Source organism: Chionomys nivalis, assembly GCF_950005125.1.
Source record: "Chionomys nivalis chromosome 23 unlocalized genomic scaffold, mChiNiv1.1 SUPER_23_unloc_1, whole genome shotgun sequence".
Taxonomy (NCBI): domain Eukaryota; kingdom Metazoa; phylum Chordata; class Mammalia; order Rodentia; family Cricetidae; genus Chionomys; species Chionomys nivalis.
The window spans coordinates 2188771-2200797 of NW_026646869.1; the positions used below are offsets into that span (position 1 = coordinate 2188771).

The 12027-nt window shown below is 53.0% G+C and overlaps 2 protein-coding genes across 2 annotated transcripts; both read right to left on the bottom strand.

Annotated features, from left to right (window-relative positions):
- Window positions 1–566: 566 nt before the first annotated feature.
- Ftl (ferritin light chain) lies at window positions 567–2287 on the bottom strand. The gene is made up of 4 exons (XM_057761047.1): window positions 1975–2287; window positions 1563–1709; window positions 1087–1212; window positions 567–880 (listed from the first exon to the last, which is right to left on the bottom strand). Exons 1-4 carry the CDS (start codon window positions 2074–2076, stop codon window positions 725–727), a joined length of 531 nt encoding a protein of 176 aa, XP_057617030.1. The 5' UTR covers window positions 2077–2287; the 3' UTR covers window positions 567–724.
- Window positions 2288–4163: 1876 nt separating this feature from the next.
- Window positions 4164–9587, bottom strand: Bax (BCL2 associated X, apoptosis regulator). The gene is made up of 6 exons (XM_057761041.1): window positions 9484–9587; window positions 8977–9028; window positions 8732–8878; window positions 7962–8097; window positions 5837–5941; window positions 4164–4430 (listed from the first exon to the last, which is right to left on the bottom strand). Exons 1-6 carry the CDS (start codon window positions 9515–9517, stop codon window positions 4326–4328), a joined length of 579 nt encoding a protein of 192 aa, XP_057617024.1. The 5' UTR covers window positions 9518–9587; the 3' UTR covers window positions 4164–4325.
- Between the last annotated feature and the right edge of the window lie 2440 nt (window positions 9588–12027).

Below are 12027 nucleotides of genomic sequence, written 5' to 3' on the forward strand. Positions count from 1 at the left end.
GGAACAGTTTCACGCAGCCCCCTCCTGTATGTGAGCTGACACAGCAGTGTAATCCAGTGACCCCATCCCACCCACCCCCGGGGCAAGGTTTTGGTTCCCGTTTGGACTGTGGTCCCAACTTTCACATCCTCCTTTTTTTTTTTTTTTTTTGGTTTTTCGAGACAGGGTTTCTCTGTGGTTTTGGAGCCTGTCCTGGAACTAGCTCTTGTAGACCAGGCTGGTCTCGAACTCAGAGATCCGCCTGCCTCTGCCTCCCGAGTGCTCAAATTAAAGGCGTGCGCCACCACTGCCCGGCTCACATCCTCCTTTTTGATGGGCCCCAATCTCTAGCTCAGCATCCCATGGACACCCTGTGACCCTGGCTGCCGCACCCAGCATGCCTTGCACAGGCATTTAAAAGCCCCCCATTTGTTGTTTAGTGTTCTTTCGGTGATAGGGGTGTAGCTCATTTGAGCTCAGCTATGAGGCCTCCCTCCACTCTCTGCCAAGTCCCATCTGCCGAGAAGGTGGAGATCCCTCCAACAAACATGGTTCCCACAGAAAACAAGAGCAGGGCCATCACCAACTGCTGTTTCAAAAGGCTTTATTTTTACTTGGTCCAAGACTTGAGAGGGGCTCCAGGGCGTTAAAAAGCTGCCTAGTGGCTTCTTGGGAGGTTCGAGTGAAGGTCCTGAGGCGGGCTGGTGCAGAGCAGAGGTGGGAGCCCCTTGGAAGGAGAGGCCTCCTAGTCATGCTTGAGAGTGAGCCGCTCAAAGAGGTACTCGCCCAGAGACGCCTGGGGCCCAGTAGCCAACCTGCGGAGGTTGGTCAGGTGGTTGCCCATCTTCTTGATGACCTTCACCTCCTTATCCAGGAAGTGGTTTTCAAGGAAGTCACAGAGCTGCAAAGGAAGGAGAAACATCAGAGACCCAGTTCTCAGAGGCAGGTGTGAGCAGGAGGTTCAGTTAAAACTCTGTCCCAAGGAGATGGTTCTTTAATCACAGCGTTCAGGGGCTGAGACGGGAGTATTACTGAGAGTTCAAAGCCAATACAGGCAGCCAAGGTCTTGTCATAACAGGGGAAAAAAGGGACTAAGAAGGTACTTACATGAGGATCTGTGCGGGCAGAGCCTAGGGAATGAAGATCCAAGAGGGCCTGGTTCAAGTTCTTCTCCAAGGCCAGGGCAGCTTCCATGGCCTCCTGGGTTTTACCCCACTCATCTTGAGATGGCTTCTGCACAAGAGAAAATAGTATCTCAGAACTAGTCTTCCATCCTCCTCCCAGCCAAGAATAAAACGGCCTATGCAGGGCCTGCTCAGTACAGAAACATTACGGCCCATTTCTGATGAGTTCCAGGTCAACTAGGGCCACAAAGTGAGATCCTGCCTCCCCGGATCACAGCATCCTGTGGTCTAGGTTTCCACTGCATTTCCCACTTTGAGACACTGTGCATTTAACTGACTCCACTTGCAGCAGTCGGACCTATATCAGGTCAAAACCACGGGATGGCAATAACAAACAAACCAAGGGGCCGCATGGGTGCGGCGCGCTCGGTGGCGACCAATGTCCACCGCCGCTCTTACCTGCACATCCTGAAAGAGTGCACGGCCTCCGCGATCGTTCTGCAACTTGAGGAGACGCTCGGCGCCCTCGCGCTTCTCCTCGGCCAATTCACGAAAGAAGTGGCCTACACCCTCCAGAGCCACGTCATCCCGGTCAAAATAGTAGCCCTGCGGTAGGAAATATTACAAGCGAGAGTTAACGGAACGCAGTGGCGCACACCTTTAACGCAATACTCGGGAGCAGGAGGAAAGCTTGTGTTAGTCGAGGCCAGCCTGGTTGCCCACACTGTGCTACAATCTCAAAGTAAACAAGAGCTGTGCTGGGGCGAGGCCGGCGCACGAGGTCCCCGCCCTCGATGGAACAAAGGGGGCCCGCGCATGCGCAGCGGGGTGGGCGAGGGACCCAGTGCAGAGGGCAGCCCGGGCTACTCACCAGCGAGAGGTAGGTGTAGGAGGCCCGCAAGTGCAGGTTGACCAGGCGGTTCACGGCAGCCTCCACTTCGGTGGAATAATTCTGACGAATTTGGGAGGTCATGGTTGAGACGTAGTCTGGAGCTACCCGCAAAGAGACGGTGCTGGCTGGTCCTGGGAGCTGAAGGCGGCGAGGTGATGGTCCCGGAGGCTGCGGCTGCAGATGAGGAGCGGTGGAAGCTAACAAAGAGAGGCCCCGGGTCTGTTCCGTCCAAACACTGTTGAAGCAAGACACAGATCCACGGGATCTCCGAAGGCTGCTGCGGGCCGAGGGCGGACGGCTCCTTTTATATTGTGCTGACCCCCCCAGGGGGCGGGACGCCCCAGCCAGGGATTAGCCAATTGGCGGTGCTGTGAGGCGGGGAAGGAAGACTGTACTCGACCAATCCTGACTGAGTGGGATCCCGGCCCCACCCTCCTCCCATGGGGTAGTCACGCGCCCGGAGCGCGAGGGTATTGTGAAATGGAGGCTGGGGGAGGGGCGGGGGTCGTGGTTCGAGCGCGAATCTGAGGTCGGGTGGTCATGGCGATTCGGGGGAGGGATGGCTCTGAGGTCCTTTGGGGATGTCTCACAGAAGGCAAGGCCTGAGAACATGAGTTCATTGAAGGGCTGAGTGTGGGTGAGGTACGTCTGTAGTGCAAAGAGATCCTCCATAGCCCAAGAACTGCTTCACGTGATGAAGGGTATCACTTCATGGGGATATGTGGTATGGAAGGGGTACTCAGAAGTCTAGGGTTTCAAGGTTCACGATGCTTCGTGGGTTTGTTTTTTCCCAGCAGAGGTCTTGAAGCCTTGAGGTGGTGTGCGGGATGTAAAAGGTAGAGAGCCCTGGAGTATCGCGTGTGCGTGTCTCTGGTGCTGAGTCCTGGTCAGCCTGTCTGGTCTGGGGACCGGTTTCTTTTTTTTTTTTTTTTTTTTTAGTTTTTCGAGACAGGGTTTCTCTGTGGCTTTGGAGCCTGTCCTGGAACTAGCTCTTGTAGACCAGGCTGGTCTCGAACTCACAGAGATCCGCCTGCCTCTGCCTCCCGAGTGCTGGGATTAAAGGCGTGCGCCACCACCGCCCGGCTGGGGACCGGTTTCTCTAGGAACTGAGACATGCCTATGGGGAATTTCTGGGCTGCCTTTCCTGGAGACTGGTCCAGAGGCTTCCTTGCCGCTCGTTCTTTGGGAATTAGAGAAATCCGAGTCTAGAGAACAAGAACTCAGGATCCAGGAAAATCGTCTTCAGCCAAACACTTGATGCATGCAAGGTCCTAGTAGGACAGGAAAGGCCCCTACCAGGGTTCCAACCTCAGGAACTTGAGAGGAGGGCAAAGGTGAGAAATGTCCCATCCTGGAAGGGGAGTTAATACAAGGAACTGGAAAGATTGGCCTTGGGGCCTGGGAAAAGGCCCACTGGCTGCTGCTGAGTCATTGGTGGAAGGGGTAGCCGGGGCGAATGCTGCTGAGTCACGCTGAGCTCAGCTTGGTGGTGGTTGTGGGATGGGGGCTCTGGCCTCACCCTGGCTGTCGCCAGCTGAGGGACGTGGTGGGGGCTGTGGCCTGTGTCCCCCCCACACCGCGGTTCGCTCCCTTCTTTCCCCAAGTGTGTTCATGCAGTTTTACTCTGGGGGTGGGTGTCCTACACATATCTTTCCCCTGACTTGACGTCTGCGGTGCCCTGTTGATTTGGGGACCAGAGTTAGTCATTAACCACAGCACTTCAGAGCCTGACCTTTGGTCTCCAACCTGACAGACCTGGACAAGGAAATAAAGGTGTAAAAAGGAAACACCTGGGAACCATAGAAAATAAGGGCCTAAGGAGAGGAAGGGAGCACTCTGAAGGCATGGCTGAGTGTAGGGAATATGGGTGGCAGTCTCATGGGGGGGAAAGGACCAAATCCCCTTTGAAAGTCCTCCTCTCCTTTTGTGCCTCTCTGGCAATCCAGCCCCTAGGAGTTTGCTCCAGTTCCTCTGGCCTCCTCTCTCCACTCTGTTCTTCAGAACCAGCAGGGGTGGATCTGGCCCCCCAGGCCTGCAGCTTACACCCTGTCCCCAGAGCTAAGGCCAGCATGGGCAGCTGCTGCACCCTTTGCTGAGCTGTTCCAAGTCCCTGGTGGGCAGGGGCCTGGTGCTGGTGACATCAGCTAGGTGGACACTGGACCGTACAATCCAAAGTGGACCTGAGGTTTATTGCCCCTCCCCCAGGCCACCATTCCCACCCTTCCCAATAATTACAAAAGTAAGAAAAATGCCTGTCCCCTGTCCCCATTCACCCCAGAAAAATGCCATAATTTATGAAGAAAAGACACAGTCCATGGCAGCAGGTGGCCTCAGCCCATCTTCTTCCAGATCGTGAGTGAGGCAGTGAGAACTCCAGCCACAAAGATGGTCACTGTCTGCCATGTGGGGGTCCCAAAGTATGAGAGGAGGCCATCCTGGAAACAGAGACATTTGTTACTTCAACACCAAACTGCAAGGGGGAGTGGAAGCAGAGAGCTCACATGTGGGAATTCTAAGGGGACCCCAGGACTATTATCCCAGCCCCAACACTCAGGAACCTGAGGCAGCAGGGTTATAAGTTTAATGTCAACCTTGGAAATTTGTTGAAACCCTCACTCAAAAAACAAGAGGCTGGGTGCTGGCACACGCCTTTAACCCCAGCACTTGGGAGGCACAGAGGCAGGTGGCTCTCTGAGTTTGAGGCCAGCCTGGTCTACAGAGCGAGGTTCAGGATAGCCAAGGCTGTTTGTTACACAGAGAGACCCTGTCTCAAAAATAAAAAACCAAAACTCCAAAAATAAAAAAACAAAAACCAAAAATAAAAAACCAAAGCTGCTGGATCCCTGAGTTCAAGGTCAGCATGTTTTATAGAGTGAGTTCCAGGACAGCTAGGGCTACACAGAGAAACCCAGTCTCAAAAAACCAAAAGTACCATAGGGCCAGCAAGCTGGCTCACGTGGGAAACGTGCTTGTTGCCAGGCCTTTATCAACGTAAATTCCATCTCCAGAACCAACAGGGTCGGAGAGAGCAGACCACTGCAAACTATCCTGACTTCCACACACGTGCTTACAAGCACACACACATCAAAATAAACGTAAACAGTAAATAAAATATACTCCCCCTACACACAATCCCAAAATAGGAAAGCAAAAACAAAATTAGACTTTGGAAGTGGTGGCCCACACCAGCACTGAGTGGAGGAGGCTGGCTGGAGGATCACGTTTGGACCAGTGTTGGTTACACAGTAACTTCCAGACCATCCCTGAGCCACAGCATGATCCTGTCTCCAAAGAAAGAGGACAGAGGCCGAGCACCCGCAGAGTGCTCGGGGCATGGGGCCTCCCCAGCACCTCACAAACTGGCACGAGGGAGGGAAGCAGGGTGCTGAGAATTTCAAGGGGCGTCTTCAGCTGTAATGAGGCAATCTCAAAAAAAATCAAAGGAAAGATCAAGCTGGGATCAGAGGATCACCAGTGTACTTGAGAGGTTCTGAAGGGAAAGCCATCTCAGTCAGCTCACAGAAGTCAGCGGGTACCAGATGCACCAAGCCGGGAGACGCAAGGACAAGTACCTTAGATCATGTCTGACAGCCTGGGGCACCTCTGTGGTGACCCTTGGTTCTATGTAAGTGGTTCTCAATCTGTGGGTCATGACCCCCCAAAGGGGGTCACACATACAATATCCCGCATATCAGATATTTATATTGTGATTCATAACAGCAGGTACAAAGTAATTTTATGGTTGGGGTCACTGCAGCATGGGGAACTGTATGACAGGGTTGTAGCATTAGGAAGGTGGAGAACCACTGCTCTAAATGTGGCAGGGACTGAGGAGTCTCACCCAGCCGCCCTGGTCTTGGATCCAGACAAGCAGCCGCTCTCGGAGGAAGTCCAGTGTCCAGCCCATGATGGTTCTGATGAGCTCGGGCACTTTGGTGCACAGGGCCTGCGGGGAGTGGGAAGGTTACACTGCTGGAGAAGGAGGTCTCAAGCATTTCTCTCACTCCTTGGCCTCGACAAGCACCCCCACCTGTGTGAGTCAGCTCTATCAACTATGATCTAGGAAAAGCCATCTGCTCAGGAGCCTGACTCCTCAGTGCCCTCTAGCCCAACACTCAAAGGCAGGGCAGGGGAAGGCTCAACAGCAGAGCACCCAGCCTAGCGTGTGTGCCCCGGTTCCATCCGGGAAGAAAGAGCTGGGAGTGCAGAATGTTTGAGCTGGCTTTCAGGGCCCAGACACCTAGGTGGTGTTGTTCTTTTGTTTTGTTTTTTGTTTTTGTGAGACAGGGTTTCTCTATGTAGCCCTGCCTGTCCTGAACTCTCTGCAGACCAGGTTGGTTTAGAACTAAAGAGATACAGCTGGGGCTGGAGAGATGGCTCAGTGGTTAAGAGCATTGTCTGCTCTTCCAAAGAAAGGTCCTGAGTTCAATTCCCGGCAACCACATGGTGGCTCACAACCATCTGTAGTGAGGTCTGGTGCCCTCTTCTGGCCTGCAGACATACACACAGAATATTGTATACTAAATAAATAAATAAATAAATAAATAAATAAATAAGGTACAGCTGTCCTCTGAGTGCTGGGATTAAAGGTGTGTACTACCGCTCTTGGCCCAGATACCTAGTTCTTTTGGAAGGATAAGGATATTGAGGACTCTAAGACCTAGGAACAACAATGGCAATCTGGAAAGCTCTGAAAGCCCAGCAGGACCCTGGGAAGAACTCTTCCCAGTTTTGCTTTCATGAGCTGGAGTTTCCTAACACTGCCCAAGCCAATCTTGAACTTCTGGACTAAGGTGATTCTCTTGTTACAGTATAGCTGGGACAATATACACACCACCAGCACAGGCAACACACCTCTTCATGTCTATCACTCTTTGATGCAGGCTGACTTGACATGTCTTCTAGAGACATTTTCTGGAAAGGTAAGACCACCTCCAACAGACTCAGGACTTGCTCTCTTGATTAGAACAATGCATTTTTGGGTCTAAGGTGGACTATTGTTCAGACCACTATCCTCCTGCCTCCAATACTGAAGTCCCATCAGCCCAAGCAGGAAACCACATCAAGGAAATGGGGGGGTGGCATGGACGATGGTCCCTACTCTTGCCCTAACATACCCTACCACAGCCTGATCTCGAATGTTCTCTATAAAGATAACCTTGAACTCCTGGTCCGCCTACCTCCAATTTCCCAAGTGGTGGGACTGGAGGAATGCACCAAACACACCTGGTTTATGTGGTACTGAACCCAGGGCTAGTGTATATGCTAATCAAACACTCTGAGCCATGGTCCCAGCCCCGTTTTTATGTTTGTGTAGGGTGATGGGAGATCGAATCTAAGGCTTCCCTACTCAGCCACACACCCCATCTGTCATGCCCATTTCTCGGGTTTGTTCTGTTTTTGTAAACTAGCTTTTAAAGCCAGGCGGGAGGCAGAGGCAGGCGGATCTCTTGTGAGTTCGAGACCAGCCTGGTCTACAAGAGCTAGTTCCAGGACAGGCTCTAAAACTACAGCGAAACCCTGTTTCAAAAAACCAAAAAACAAACAAACAAACAAAAAAAACACCTAGGTTTTAGGTAGCCAGGATAGTCTGAAACTCAGTATTTAGCTATAGTTAACCTTAAATTTTGATATTCCTACATCAGTCTCATGAGTCCTGAAATTAGAAGCATAAACCATCATGCCAGTTTTAAGGTACCACCTATCCTGAGAAATCTTTCTAGACTTCTTTGATCCATCCACCTTACTTCAACGTCACAACAACCAAGCAGAGCTCCATCAGGAAGGGCTAGTTGCTTTGTTGGGGCAGAGACTAGGTGCTGGGTTGGGCCATCATACATTAGGCCCAATCCATTTGTTGAGGGAATAAATACACAGCCATTTTTCTCCTGTCCCTGGACCTCACCACCCGGGCCACCACAGCCCTGGGGGTGCACCCCTGGGCCCGCGACCCTGTGGCTGCTCACCTTGAGCACCAGTTTGCTGGCAAAGTAGAAGAGGGCAACGACCCGGCCCCAGTTGAAGTTGCCATCGGCAAACATGTCAGCTGCCACACGGAAGAAGACCTCTCGGGGGGAGTCTGTATCTACGTCAGCAATCATCCTACAGGACAGAGAGTGGGTGCTGAGCAAGGTGGGCAGACCCAGCAGGAGTTCCCACAGCCTCCCCGTGCTAGGACAAAGGCCAGAGCCTGCGCTGGGAAGGAGGCAAGGTCCCTAAGAAAGCAAAGTTCCAAGGTCCTGGGGAGGAGGTGACGGCAAGTGCTCTCCTAGTACCTACAAGTGGAGGACGGCAGAGCACCTACCTCCAGGGGCTCCCAGTGGGACTTAGTGGCTCAGCACCTGCCTAAGACTCGGCTCTGTGGTAGAGCACCTGCAAGCGTCTACCAGCGAGGGGCTGGAGACCTGGCTTTAAGGTAACTATTCATGCAGCGCCCACGAATGAGAGGCTAAAAGTAGAGTCTGCCTAACACTCACCTGTGAGGGCCTGTGGGCATGGCTCAGTAGTACAGCACCTACCCAGAACCCACCAGTGTGACTCAGAAAAGATTTGCCTGACACCAAGCAAGGGGCCAGGATACAGCTCAAGGGTGAAGAGGTGGCCTACCATGGAGAGACCCTGGGTTCTAACCCTAGCGCGGAGTATCTGAGGTGAGTGGTGGGAGGGCGAGTACACAGTGCCCAGTTCTCAAGGGGGCTCAAATCCCCGGATGGACCCCAGGTTCCAGGAACCACACCTCTGCAGCTCCATGTTGTTGTCCAGTTCGTCTCCAATTCGCCTGAGACACTCGCCCAGTTTCTTGGTGGACGCATCCTGTGGTGGCTGCTCCAAGGTCAGCTCAGGCGTCTCCCCTGCCATCCTCCCAGCTCGATCCTGGATGAAACTAGATGTGAATGGAAGTGGGTGAGGGAGGCGCAGAGTGAGAACCGCGTGTTGCTCCCGAAGCCCACCCCACCACAACAGGGCCTCACTCACACTCACCCCTGTAGCAAAAAGGCCCCTGTCTTCATGATCTGCTCAGAGCTGGTGGGCCCTGGTGGAGAGAGGAGGAAAGGGGTGCCTGGACTCCTAGGTCCCGGGAAGAGTCAGGGGGCTGGGGAGGCTCATAACCCTGAAGGGAGACGGAGCTGGGTACCCTAGTAGTGAAAGGCAACATGGAAAGCCAGGCGACTGCTTCTGATGGACAGGGGGCGGGACCCGGCCTGCATCCCAGCTCCTCCGAACACAGAGAACCGGGCACCAAAAGCAAACAGACCCCCGGCCCGAGGGGCGGCGCTGGGACCCGGCCCAGCCCGGGCGACCAGCAGGAAGTGGCGCCAGCGACAAGCCCGGGCCTGCCCGGGGGCGCGCACGCGGATGTCCGCTGTCGGGGTGCGGATGCGCCTGGCGGGATGGATCCGCGCGCCCCAGCGGGCTCCCACCCGAGCCCAGAGCCGACGGGGTCCCGGGGTCCCTCGTCCGGGCCTCGTCCTCCGCCTCCCTCCTCACCGCCGCCTCCGAGCTGCTCCCCCGACCCGTCCATCACCGCCGCTGCCTTTCGCCGGGTGCGCCCCGGGCGGCTGCAGCGCGCCCCGGTCACGTGACCGCTCGCGGACGTGCGCCCCTCACGTGGGTGCCCCGCAACATGGCCTCCGCCCCGCAGTGCTGGTCACGTGACTGCCCGGTCTGCCGGGGCGGGGCCTCTGTCGCGAGAATGCGACATATCTGCATAGGGCTTCCGCCTTCTGGGATTACAGGCTTGGGCTGCAGTACCGGGTCTGCACGCGCGATTCTGCCTGAAGCCAGACCAGTACCCATTATTCTTTTTGCCATAGCTTTGTGGCAGAGAGCACTAGAGAGGCTGAAGTAAGATTACCTCGAGTTCAAAGCCTGCCTAGGATAAACAACAAAGCTTCGTCTCAAAAACAAAAACAAAGGGCTGGAGAGATGGTTCAGAGGTTAAGAGCATTGGTTGTTCTTCCAGAGGTCCCGAGTTCAATTCCCAGCAACCACATGGTGGCTCACAACCATCTGTAATGAGGATTGGTGCTTTCTTCTGGCCTGCAGACATACATGCACGTGGAACACTATGTACATAATAAGTAAAAAAAAAAAAAATTTAGCCGGGCGGTGGTGGCGCACGCCTTTAATCCCAGCACTCGGGAGGCAGAGGCAGGCGAATCTCTGTGAGTTCGAGACCAGCCTGGTCTACAAGAGCTAGTTCCAGGACAGGCTCCAAAACCACAGAGAAACCCTGTCTCAAAAAACAAAAAAATTGGGCCGGGCGATGGTGGCGCACGCCTTTAATCCCAGCACTCGGGAGGCCGAGGCAGGCGGATCTCTGTGAGTTCGAGACCAGCCTGGTCTACGGAGCTAGTTCCAGGACAGGTTCCAAAACCACAGAGAAACCCTGTCTCGAAAAAAACCAAAAAAAAAAAAAATAAATAAATAAAATAAAATAGACAATATTGGGAAAAAAAACACAAAAAAAAGAAAACGGAAACCAGGCATAATCACTTTGTCTCCCAACACTGAGAGGCAGGAGGAAGTATCGCCTCAAACTCAAAGCCAGCCAGGACTCTAACCAGATCCCCATCTGGAGAAAATAAACAAACAAAACCAGATCAGAGTGATGGCCAACAAGGGCGAGGTCAGCCCTGAAGACAGTGAAGCAGGAAGATTGCCAAAGAATTCGAGGCAAGCCTGGATGGTACAGTTTGAGTCCAGGCTGCATTACTAAGAATTCAAAAGTCAAAATCAGGCAGTGCGCAGAGGCTACCACGTCTTTAATGCCAGCTTCCAGACCCAGAGGCCAGCAGACCTCCGTGAACTGGAGATCAGTCCGGTCTACCTAGGGAGTGGCAGGCCAGTTAAAGCTCAGTAGTGAGATCCTCCCTCAAAACAAACAGAGAAAGGAAGGGGATGGGACAGACCCATCCCTGTAATCCCAGAACGTGGAAGCCCCATGCGGCCTGCGTGGCCAAAACAGGCTTTGTCTCAAAAGGAAAGAAGGGCCGGGCGATGGTGGAGCACCCGTTTAATCCCGTTTCTCTCAAATAAAAACAAATGAACAAAAAAATAAGTAAATAAATAAATAAACAGAAAAGGGGAAAAAATGAGTGAGAGAAAGAAAACCTTCAGAATATGAAGTAGCAACAGGCAACGCCATACTCTGTAATATACTAATATACTAGGAGGAATTTATCAGCCTCTTAGGGTGGCAGGTTCTTGGCTTTAGTCCTCTGTTGAAAAAGCCCTCCTAGCACCAGGTTTTTTTTCTCGTTGTTTCTTTTTCTTTTAACTTTTTATCGACCCTTTGTGAATTTCACATCATGCACCCTGATTCTACTCATCTCTCGTCCCCTCACATCCACCCTCTGCCCCTTGAACCTCCACAAAACAAAACAAAATTTAAAAGAAGAACAAGAGGGCGGTGGTGGCGCACGCCTTTAATCCCAGAACTCTGGAGGCAGAGGCAGGCGGATCTCTGTGAGTTCGAGGCCAGCCTGGTCTACAAAGGGAGTTCCAGGACAGGAACCAAAGCTACAGAGAAACCCTGTCTTGAAAAAACAAAAACAAACAAACAAACAAAAAAAAAACCCAAAAAAAAAAAAAAAAAAAAAGAAGAGGAGGGAAGGGAACTAAGACGCAACAACCAAGGAGGCAAAGGTACAAAATGGCAGGAACCCTGGGCTGGAGGGTTCAGGGAAGAGGGCACGGTGTGCCAGCCATGCCCCACCACCAACAGGTAAGGACTGAGGGATGCTGGGAGAACCTGGCAGCCAGGTCGGCTTTGTTATTTGTTATGTGAAATAGGCACCTCAGCCCTTTGACCCAGGGTGTGGGACTTACAGCCTGCATGGATGTATACCCGGTGTGCCTGTTGCTCACGCAGGTCAGAAGGCGTCAGATTCTCTTGAACTGTGGTTAAAAACAGTTGTGAACCACTTTGTGACCTGAAGCAAGACCAACAAGGACTATTAACTCCTGAGTCATTTCTCCAGCTCCAGGGTCTCTGTCTGTCATCGTACCCCCTCCCCGCCTCCTGAACCC